This window comes from Gavialis gangeticus, unplaced genomic scaffold, assembly GCF_001723915.1.
Source record: "Gavialis gangeticus isolate Ggan-Ray unplaced genomic scaffold, GavGan_comp1, whole genome shotgun sequence".
Lineage (NCBI taxonomy): Eukaryota > Metazoa > Chordata > Crocodylia > Gavialidae > Gavialis > Gavialis gangeticus.
The window spans coordinates 16,132,895-16,144,190 of record NW_017729006.1 but is presented as its reverse complement, the minus strand read 5'-3'; the positions used below and the strand labels follow the sequence as shown (position 1 = coordinate 16,144,190).

Here is an 11,296-nt window from a genome sequence, read left to right as displayed (position 1 = left end):
AGTCAAGAATTTCATTTGAAGTAACTGTTATATAGTTTTTTGAAGTATGGAAATATACTATATCTTCCCATCAGAAGTATAAATCATTAAAGACTCCATTTATGAACAGCCCATTTTTAGATGCAGTGAGTTAGTGGCAGGTAGACTTCAGACACATCTTGCTAGCATTTTTATGGTAATCACTTTTCAACTTCACTCCCTGATCTTCAGGCTCTTACAGCTTCATTTGAGTTACACTGGTATATGTTCCATTTTCCACTTGTTCTTCCACAAGAACTGTCCTGCACCATATTCCCTGCTTTCTTCTCATGCTTGTGGCTTACCTCCTGAGCCTCTCCTCAACTTTTCACAAATACTTCCCCAACAAATAACCAAGTGTTACTGCTGCTACGTTATTCTCCCTTCTTCCATCTTACTAATATATTCTTTTTTCTTGAAATCAGATTTTAAGCCTTTTCAGGGTAAAGCAGCATTTTTTTTTTTTTTTATGTACCATGAGTGGGAGAAAAAAAAAAGGAAAAAGAAGGTAGAACAATAATGCCAATTGCTTGCTTGTAGTGGGAAGTAAGACAATCTTGTGAATTCATTGGCATCATCACTACTAGGTTCTCATTGCTCAAACATATTTTGAGAGACAGCCAAATGATAAAAGATAGGTATTAAACAACAGTGTGATCAGAAGTTTATTTCAGTCATGGGGTTTACAAAATAGAACAAGATTGATTTTAAATATAATCCATGCAAACCAAAAAAGTGTTAATACAATGTTAGGGCTGCACAGTTAATCACAAGATCAGGAAATGCCAAATAAAGGTTGAATGTTTAACTATGCCCCTTCCACATATGCATTATAATACAGTCTGTAGTTATATGATCCCATATACTTAAATAATATAATAGAATGTATATTACTTTTGCAGATATAAGATTTCCCTAAAGTAGTATTAAAATACTTTAATGAAAACTAATTTGAATGTTTTATTATAAATCAAATCAGCCAACAGCACTCAGCCTATTCATTTTTTGTATTTTGCACTTCAATAGCACCTTCCATCAGAGGATCTCAAAGCACTTTGCAAAGCATGAGTTAAACCTCACAACACCCCTGTGAGGTAGGGAAGTATTATCTCTTTAGAACTGGGGAAACTGAGGCACAGCAAGAGTAAATCATTTGCCCATGTCTGCACAACAAGTCAATGGAAGAACTTAAAAAGAGTACCAGACCTGCTTCTCAGTCCTGTGCCTTTACTACAGAACATACTTCATCACTTGTACTTGTTTGATTTGGATTAGAACTTCAGTATCAAAAATCTTGGATACATTATTATTTTTGAGCATTTAAATTTTTCGTACTTTAAAAAATGTCCATATTATAGCCAAGTAATCCACTGTGACCTCACCTATCTTGCTACAACACATTGTACCTGAGCAATTGCATATAAAAATACAATCAGCATATCAGAGATTGCTTCTGTCAAAAAAGGAAACGCATGGACATCTTCACAATACTATGAATCAGTCCCACTTTTTTACCAAATTAATTCTGGAGGAAAAATATTTAACTTTTTAGAACTTTGATCTCTTACAACTTATTTCATCATGAAAAAGGACTAATTTATCTTGTTATCTTGGCACTATCCTAATTCACTCAAAACAGCTGTGGGAGCCAATTACTGAGACCTACACTGATAGCAATTCCACTATCTCTGTAGAAAGCGATTTCAATTTAAGCTTAGATTTTCTCTATTCTACTGGCTTTCAAACTTTCTTGGCTCTAATTTGCACTTTAGGAGTCACCTTCGACTAGCAAATGCAATGCTCTGCATCTCTGTGGCATTCTCTATCAGCCAACTCACCTTTTTCCACAGTGTACATATGACACTATCCATTACTTACATACTTTATTTTTCAAGTGCTGTAGGTTGAGTAGTCTTCCTAGTCTTTCCCCTTTATCAAATCCTTCCTATGCCTGAGTACACTATAACAGTACCAGTAACTGATAAGCAAAATTAGTTTTTTTAATACATGGCATCTATTCTTAACCAAGTTGATACTGGATTTTTGAACGTCATGCTGCCAATTTTGGCATCTGCTACAACAAATGCATCTCTCACATCAGGTTCAAAGCTTACTTCATTACTTACTTCTATGCTAAACATCATCTTTGACTTTTAACTTCTACTTTAAACATTTTGTTTTTAAAATTTGTTTTCATATTTATCTCACCCCACCAAGCAAGATTTTTCATCTTTAATATCAAATGAGTGTTGTTCTATAACGCACTCATTTTAGAAGGCTGAAATTTACTGAGGTTTACTAGCACCTACCCAATTAAGACTCCTTTCCCTTGCTTCTCTCTCCCACAGATAAAACTGATTTTTATAGCAAAATTGCCAACCTTAAGTCTAACTCATAATTTCAGAAAGACTTGTAACAAGACATCCTGCAGTTTGCTAGACTTAGAACAGGGATGTTCAAAATAATAGTTTGTGCTCACATCAAAACACTTGTTTAAAGATCCTAGACATCTGGTTGTAAGATTCAATTGTTTCTAACAGAAGGACTATCACGTGTAAAGTGATGTATTTATTATATTTTTTAATGGTTTTCACTAATAAAGAGGTAACAGGAAGTAACTTATTAAAAGCCCCTTCTTAATTATTTCAAATTTTAGTAGTCTGGCAAAGACTGTACCACTACCCTCTAGTTATGGCACTTCGGCAAAGAATCAAGCAAGTTTAAAATCCTTCCGTCTAACAGATATGTTGCTTTGTAATTATAAGCCAAACCCCACACAAGGGGCTTTTCTTGCTGTCAAACTCTGAGCAGCCCAAGAAAGTCAGCTGAGCTAGAAATCTCAGCCTAGAATGCAAGAACTTCCATGAACTACAGAACATACAATTCAATATGAAGCCAGTCTGCACAAAAAGAGCACCCCTACTCAACACTTAAATGAACTGCTTATAACAGATTCATTTTAAAAAAAAATTGAGGACATTTACCCTTGGACAAGGCTAATAAAGCCAGCTACCAAACACCAGAAAACAGAAGCATTGCACATGGCCACAGTTAGGTGACAGTATCCTTTTTATACTTTTGGATTGATGACAAGCATGAGTAGTCCAGGCCCAATGAAATACAAATGCTGCTCTACACGTGATGGAATTAACTCTGGCACAGGCACCAAATTCCTGCACCCAGTGTCTTGGGAATTCAAATTTGTAAAATTTTGATAATATATTTTCCATTCCAATTACTAGATTTTAGCAATTTTACCATTCAGTTTTTAATTATATGAGCTACCACCAAGAACTGTATTCCAAACCATTCTCCTGTGTGTCAGTTTCAGGGTATTCAGAGGTTCTACAGGTGTTCTATAAAGTGATGTCTTACACCTCTTCCTTAAAATTACTGGACATTTGCAAGCTTTTTAACTAGAAGTCAGTAAATGACCTACATAAAGAAAGAGGTACATTTACAAGTGAGGATTTTCTTGAAGTTGCATAACTAGATTTCACCGAACAATGTTTAGAGTATGCTTTAATTTATAAAGTAAAGCTTCAAATGTCATTTAGCAGTTATGTGTAGGTGTAAAACAATGCATTTAAAGTGAATATAGCAAAAAAACCCCGAAAACCAAGCTATCTGAAGTTCACTGCACTGGGACCCAAACAAAGTCAACATGCTCAAGTCTTCAAAGAATGCGTGTTTAAAATACTATCCATTATATTAAAACAAAGATGAATTGGTACTTTGGTTGACCCCCTAAAAGCAGTATTTAAACTAAGTACCTAAAGAAAATTTAGATGACTAGTTTTGCAAAGATACTCTACACACTGGAATATACAACTCATTTTGATTACAACAGCCCTTTCATACCTCAAAGGAATAGAGTGAGATAGTCTATGTATAAGCAACTCTAAATTTGTGATAGTCAGGAACAGTCTAGAGACCTCCATGCACAGAATGAGCAGTAGCAAATTTCCATTGTTATGCCCTCTTAGGTTGAATAAGTGACACTCAAGTAAAAAAAAAAAAATCCCACTTAATCTTCAGATACTGGCAATCTCAGCATCCACAGAATTTAAGGTAAGAACTAAATGGGAGTGTTATCAAGAGAAATGTCTTCAGTGATAGCTAAACCTCACTGTATGAAGGCCATACAGTAACGTGCATTTCTAGGACCTACGAACTTGGCTTTACTGGGGTGGCTTGAACTTGATTACAAACCCCAATATAAAAGTCCTAAAGTATTACAGTTACCCTGTACTTGAATATGCGCTGCACAGGTAAGGTAGAACTAGAGATAATGATTCATTAGACTCCAGGATCCATGTGTATTTCCATTTATTATATTTGGAAGCGTTGTTACAGGGTTTTCTTGCATTGCCAAAATTGTGCCCAAGACTTCAAAGTGGTACAATGGACAGTTTCATCTACCCATCATACAACATATTAAAACTTGATTTGTGTGCATTAACAATTTCAAATCTTTCTATAAAAATTTCAAAGGTGAAGAAAGTGTTGGGGCTTAATATTTCAACTTCCAATTCAGTGCAACACATCCATTTACCACAAATTCCACACAGTTCTTCAGTTACAAACCAAACAAAATGTGCTGTTGGCAAAAGCATGCTTTCAAGGAAGATATATGGCTCACAGTCCAACAGTCTCAGTGTAAATCTACTTCAGATGATTTCCCAAGTCTTCAGGTTTTAAAAACATCTTTTGAGCCCTCTACTCAGAGCTTGCTAGTTTAGAAATTTTACTGAGGAAGTTAACTCTGTAAGAACATGGCCAGTTCTATTCCACGGAAAGGAGACACCAGGTTAAGCCCTTGCTCTTTTTGAAGTTAAGAGCAAATTCTTATCAGCTTCAAAAGAATTGGACTTTAAACAAGTCAGTCATTAATCAAAGGTAACAGACCTTGCAGTTTCTGCACATCAATAAAGAGACTGTTGTACTCCCTTGTTCATTTGATTATTGGCAACTCTGGAGGCCCTGCTTTTGGCATTCCCATTGAGAAACCTAGTGTTTAACCACCACTCTCCATAACCCCTTGTTTCTAATGTAATAACAGTTTAGCAAAGCAAGAGAAAGGTGGCCTACAACAAGACACTTGGTGGTTGTTACTTCCATTCAATGAATTGAAGTTACTGGATAATAACCTACAGTTCTGATACAGAAGCGCTATTTTGTCAATCTCCACTAAATTCAGTAACAGAACTGGCTAGAAATTTTACAGCTTCCATTATTACTAAGCTCCTTGCAACTGAGAAAGTGCCACTTGAAGTACTGTATCTAGGATCTTTGCCTGGAATAGTTAAAAAGCTGATCAGAAGCAGCAAGAAGAAATGAAGTTGCTGTAGGCTTATAGCTATCCTCCCATCAATAACTGCAGCTTTCCAATACGAGACAGGGTTCGTCAGACAGCGGTTACTTTTATGACATTAGGAGAGAATGTATCTAGAGGCTAATAATGTTACTGCCAAGGATCTCGCACTTATTTTTTAGATTAAGTTCTGGAGACTATAGTGGGAGTATAGGCATTTACGTGCCCATTAAATCACAGCCTGAAGTCCTAGTGCCTCAGGGAGGTGGGAGGGAGTGAGAGAGATAAGACCTAGTTACAAAAACCAAGATTAATAAAAACAAATGAAAGCAAAAACAAAACAAAACAAAACAGAACAACTTATATCACTACTAACATGTTTCACATTGTCACTTAAATACACTGCAGTTTGATACCAGACAGGGAAGGCATTGTGTGCATGGAGGAAAATAGAAAATGCTTAAATGCACAACTGAAAATGGCTAATGCAAACAGACCATTCAAACCCATCATTCCTCAATTCTGAATCCGAGTTTTAATTTGCTTTGCAGTTACTTCAGTACAGCTGTCTAAAAAGGTAAACAAACTACAGCTTTTTACTATACTCAAATAGTTTGCAAGTGGTATGCTCCAGAAGTCTTTAGTAGGCTATGGGTACGTATGAAACGATTCCTCAGGAGGGGGGTGGGAAAACAAAACAGGCTTCTCGTTAAGGTCACTTAAAATCTTTGTTATCTATAACAAATTGGAAGCAAATGGCTGACTTCTGCAGGAATTCTAACAGGAATCCAGTAGAGCTGGTTTCAAGTTTCAGATGGCCACTATAACAGTTGGAACCTTCTTTTTTCCAGAAGTTGTGATCCACATGGTGTCCACAATGAGTGCAGCAAGTCTGAGGTAGTCAACCCTTACGAAGGCTCAGTATCTGAACATAAAAAGATTTTGGAAATGACCACTGGCTGCAGATATTTTTCAGAGAAATTAAAGAACACTGATGACTCGTTCAACCATTTACACTAATTTGCCCCATATCCAATGGGGAGTTGAAACATCAGGCTTCCATAGTGCAGAAGAGCCAATCACTTATGTCAAAGTAGTCTGCATTTGTTGCAGTAGATCCAGTAGAAATAAGATGGCATGTTCGTCATAGCCGTTAGCTGTAGTTTAGTTACCTTAGTAGGAGGGTTACCAAAAAGGCATTCCTTAATTGTAATGTGTATGCAGCTCTACTGATCCCCAAGCACAGCATACTGGTTGTCTAGCTGAAGTTTAAGTGCCTGGTTTTTTGAGACCTCATCCCTACCTCTACTTTTGTGTTTTACTACTTCAAAGCTCTTCTCCATTTCTTTATCCCTAAGGGAAAATAAATGTAATCAGTAAGTGTCTTATTCACTGGACTTCTGAACTGTGAGCTTCTAGCCAACTTCCACCCCATCCCAACAAAATGAGAATGTTAACACTACATATGCAACATATGAAGGATTTGGACTGAACAAGATATCCGTACATTCCCCAAACAAAGACTCTTGTACAGACCACAGTCAAACCCTTGTCCTTTCTGTACTATAAATTCAGATTATACTGAGAACTTAGTCTCTCTAAAGTTCATTCCAGCATAGTATATCCTACAAAGGCAATATAGGTCAATACCGTGCTACAGCACTTCAATAAAAAAAAGATCTTGAAAAGAGAACTCCATTTCTCCCTCCAAAGAGGGCTGACAATTGCAACATGAAACAGTCAGAAGATATGGAAATGGATATGATACATCTACTATGCTGTACTACTCTGAAGTAACATTCAAGATTTCTCATTCTAGCCTTGAAGATTAAGTCTTCCTAACATTTGAACAATATTAAACAGCTGTGATGATACCGATACTTCAATTGGCAGGCACCACTCAAGATCATGGAAAGCAAGTTTATACTCAGTTGATACTAAATCAACACCATATCAAGAAAGGATAGGGGTAAACAAGTTAGAAATATGGATCTAGTTAGCCCTTCCACATGGGAAATATTTAAGGGAGGGACAGGACCCTGACAACATGAGCTTGTAGTCTTCTTAGTCACCCAGGGACTATGACATCCCCTTGGCAAGGTGGGAAGATTCATGGACTAGAGGTCATAATCAGTCATGTGCTATTCCTCTACACCTTTCCTGGAGTCTCCCATGACAGTACAGCTCCATTAAAAAACTATGCTATGACTTCCTACTGACAACTACCACAGAGCAGCCTTATTTGTCAATACGCAAGGGAAATTGCTATCATCAAGACCAGATGCATTTTATCTACACAATTCCCCAAACACAGAGGGAAGATGGCCAAGAAAATGGCAACTACCTGGTATGGCCATCTTCCCAAGTTTACTGTATTTACTCAAACACAAGATGAAGATTTCAGGGGGGAAATTAAAGTCAAGCCTACAATAATTAGATTTTATATCTGGGAAATAATAACAAAATTATGAATTTTCCACATATAAAATCTAATTATGGGGGGTCACCTTGTACTTGAGTAAATACAGTATTATACATAACTTGTCCGCTCCATGTTTTGGAGTTACTCCTGCTCTTGATTCCCCTGTGCTGTGGAAATTAATAGTCTGTTCTTGAATGAGGAATTAGGATTCTGATTCAAGAAGGGAAAGCAATTTAAATACATATCTTAAATGATTAAATACTTACTTTCGACTATCTACAAGCTTAGCAGTAGATTGCAATGATGGAAACTGCGTATCACTATAGATCTCAGGTGGTCCTCGTTGTGCTCTCCGTGGCTTGCTGTCTCTGGCACCAGGTGGCCTGTATACACCACCAGATTGCACTGGTTCTGGAGTTTCTGTAACTGATTATAGAGACATTTTAGAGAAGTGTATAGTTCTGAACTTATCCTAAACCTACTTCATGCATATTTGGCTATTTTAAAGCTCTAGCTTAATACACTCTTATCTGTTTATTATTTACTTCTAATAGTCAGATATTCTAAGTCTTCATTTCAGATCCTATTACAGGTACAATTATACTTTTTTTTTTTTAAATCAAAGCATACTTTCAATACATCATCCCATACCCTGAAAGAGAGAGAACCACTGGATAGGATTCACATGAATTGCTATTAGAAAAAAAAAAACAAACAAAAAACCAAAAACAAAGCTTATTAACTAAGGTTTACAGTGCAACTAAAATTGGCGAAAAGGGGGGAAGACCAAGAGACTGTCTACAGCCTTAAAAGAGAACAGCATGTAAAATGCATTATAACAATGATTAACTGAGGGAATAGTGCATTTGTCTGCTATAATATTTCTAGGCTAACTTAAGTACAAGAATTTTTAAATCTGTTATTCAATTCCCAAAAACTTTTTCCTTCTAACGTAAGGATCTTTGGTTTTATTTTGCCTTACAAGCCTAAAAAGGTAGGCCTTTTAGAATACCAGCAACTTAAAAAAAATCCATGGTTTTATTTCATTTAAAAGGGCATATAAAAATTGTATTTACTTGAAAAATTCTTAGATGCAATCTGTTTTTAGCAATTCAGAAGTTTGCAAGCAAAAACTATCAGGGAAAGACAGCTTCCCATGAAGCAGGAACATCAGATGTTTGAATTCTTTCCCCCCCCACCTCCCAATCTTATCATCAATAAGAAATACCTAACCTTAGCCTTAGCTATTATAGCTGACAGTTTCTGTACAGTAGCAATCTCAGGAGGTGCATGCAAGTACGGACAGCATTTTAGCGTGTAACTTGTGAACAACAGCCACATTCATACTACACATCTTTAAATCAGTCAGCAGTCAGATTGATTAGGCTGAATCTGTGCAGTTCTTCACAAGACTGAAAAAGTGAACTGTTTTCTGTCCATCTCTAACCATCTGTCACTCCTTGTGCCTCCATCTGAGGTCTGCTTGAGTCAAAAATATCTGAGTATGTGCCACTGTGGAGAGCCACCTGTCTGCATTTGCAGAAATTCAAACTCTTAAGCGAATTCTTTACTGATTAGTATCAGTCCTGCTAAGCATTATTGGTTAACAGTCACAAAACCAAGTAGACTACAAAGCTAAACTCAATTGAGAATTATGAACTGCAACCACCAACATGCCTTACTTATGGAAGGGCTAAAAGAAACTGACTTTGAAGGAAACTAAGGCTTCTTTCTGCTGCCTTCCCTGGCAACTCTTTCCCTTAAAAATAATACTGCAGAAATAAGATGTCTGCTTATGCAGAGAAGATGAATGTCACAGGAGACACAAAGTAATGTCTGACAGCTTGCTTTCAATGGAAGTAGAGAGAGGAAGGTAAGAGATGGTAAACAGTTTGTTACCTCCACTAAGGAACCTTAGATAAAGACTAGTATTTAAGAGCATTTTACACATGCAAGCCCCACAGCGCTAGGCGCTTTGAAAAGTGCCCAGTGCTGCATCGCTTGCAGTTGTATAAGCAGCAAAATGCACATTAGCGCTGAGAAAATGGCAGTGGCTTGCTTTTGAACTAAAACACATAGAATGTGCTTTAGTTAAAAAGCACACCGCTGCCATTTTCTGCACGCTGACACGCATTTCGCCACTTACACAACTGCACATGGTGCAGTGCAGTTTGCATCAGCTCACATAATTAATCGAGTCTGCTCTGAAGCAGCAGAACTCCAGTACATAGCAGGACAAAAAGGTTCGTGTATAAATGCCCTGGAAGTGTTACCTCTACTCAAGATCAGAACAGTCTCCTCCACCTGCATTCCAAAAGATAATTTCTGGGCAAAGGGTAGATAGACACTCATTACCCAATTAGTACTCTGGACATGAGGAATGGAAAAATATAAATAACTTTTCCCATTTAAACATAACTGTGTGCAATTAACTCCCTATGAACACTTTCAGATACTACCAAAACTGACCAAATTACACTAGCTGTGTTCACACAAGTCTTATAGATCAGTTTGTACAGTTATGTACCATACTTCTGTAAGTTAAAAAGGGTTCAGGAAACTACTGATTTACATCTGAAAGAATACAAGCTGCCACAGTACCCCTACAATTACCTTGTGTGAAAAAAGAAAGGCATTTTTTGTTCATTTGCACACCTGGCAGTAGTCTACTCCATTTCTGCTTTTTCCACCACATAGTCAGTTTTCCAGGTTTGCTATTGCACAAAACTGCCCATGCGGACCGAATCAGGTTATCACAGAAATAAAAACACCGAGGGAATTCTGGAAGGGACACAGTTCTTTCTAATCCTTTTGGGCATCTATACATATGCTCAGGGGGATAGAAGGGGGTGGAGTTGCTTTAATTAGAGCGACTCTGAGAGCCATTCTAATTAAAGCAACCCCAGCATCATATGTACTCAGCATCCTGCTCATTAGCCAAACTTTAGTTCAAGCACCTACACCACCATCTTGAAGTGTGAGGATACTGAATACACGGAACAGAGGCCTCTGGAGTGCACTAACTAGCATGGTCCAGTAGACTCAGTTAATCAATTCTGTTCCAACATATGCCAATTACTCCTGTCACCTAACTTCCTTAAAGTTTGATTAAATATCTCCGCCAATCCATCTGTCTGTGTGGGGTAGAGGCTCTCACAGGTGGACTTTTAAAGGTCCCTGTAACAGGATTTTCTGTCCCTTTAAGAGGGGGCTGCATACTCCTGGTAAGAGTCTCCTATGACCCCTGCTGACTTCCTGCCCCTTGGGCAGGGGGCTGGACTCGATCTCCCAAGGTCCCTTCCAGCCCTAATGTCTATGAAATCTATGAAATTAGCCCATGTCAGAGCAGACATCTGGCACATGTATACATGTCCTGTGACTGAAGAAAATCCAAGTCAGTATAACTTTACAGATTAACGAATTAGCTACATTCAATTTACCAACTGGTTCAGCAACAGGTGCTTGTGCTGGAGCAGTCTTGTTCCAAGGGCCAGATGATCGGTCTGCACCACCTCCAGTCTCCTCCCAGTTGTCTCCTGGTT

The 11,296-nt window shown here is 37.6% G+C and overlaps 1 protein-coding gene across 1 annotated transcript in view; it reads right to left on the bottom strand.

Annotated features, from left to right (window-relative positions):
• Positions 1–659: 659 nt before the first annotated feature.
• CDV3 (CDV3 homolog) overlaps positions 660–11,296 on the bottom strand; it is a 23,383-nt gene continuing 12,746 nt past the window's right edge. The window contains exons 4-6 of the mRNA XM_019508711.1: positions 11,195–11,290; positions 8,021–8,180; positions 660–6,685 (exon numbers count right to left, since the gene is read on the bottom strand). Of these exons, the coding sequence (XP_019364256.1) occupies positions 6,559–6,685; positions 8,021–8,180; positions 11,195–11,290 (383 nt within the window). The 3' untranslated portion in view covers positions 660–6,558. The remainder of the gene's footprint in view (positions 6,686–8,020; positions 8,181–11,194; positions 11,291–11,296) is intronic.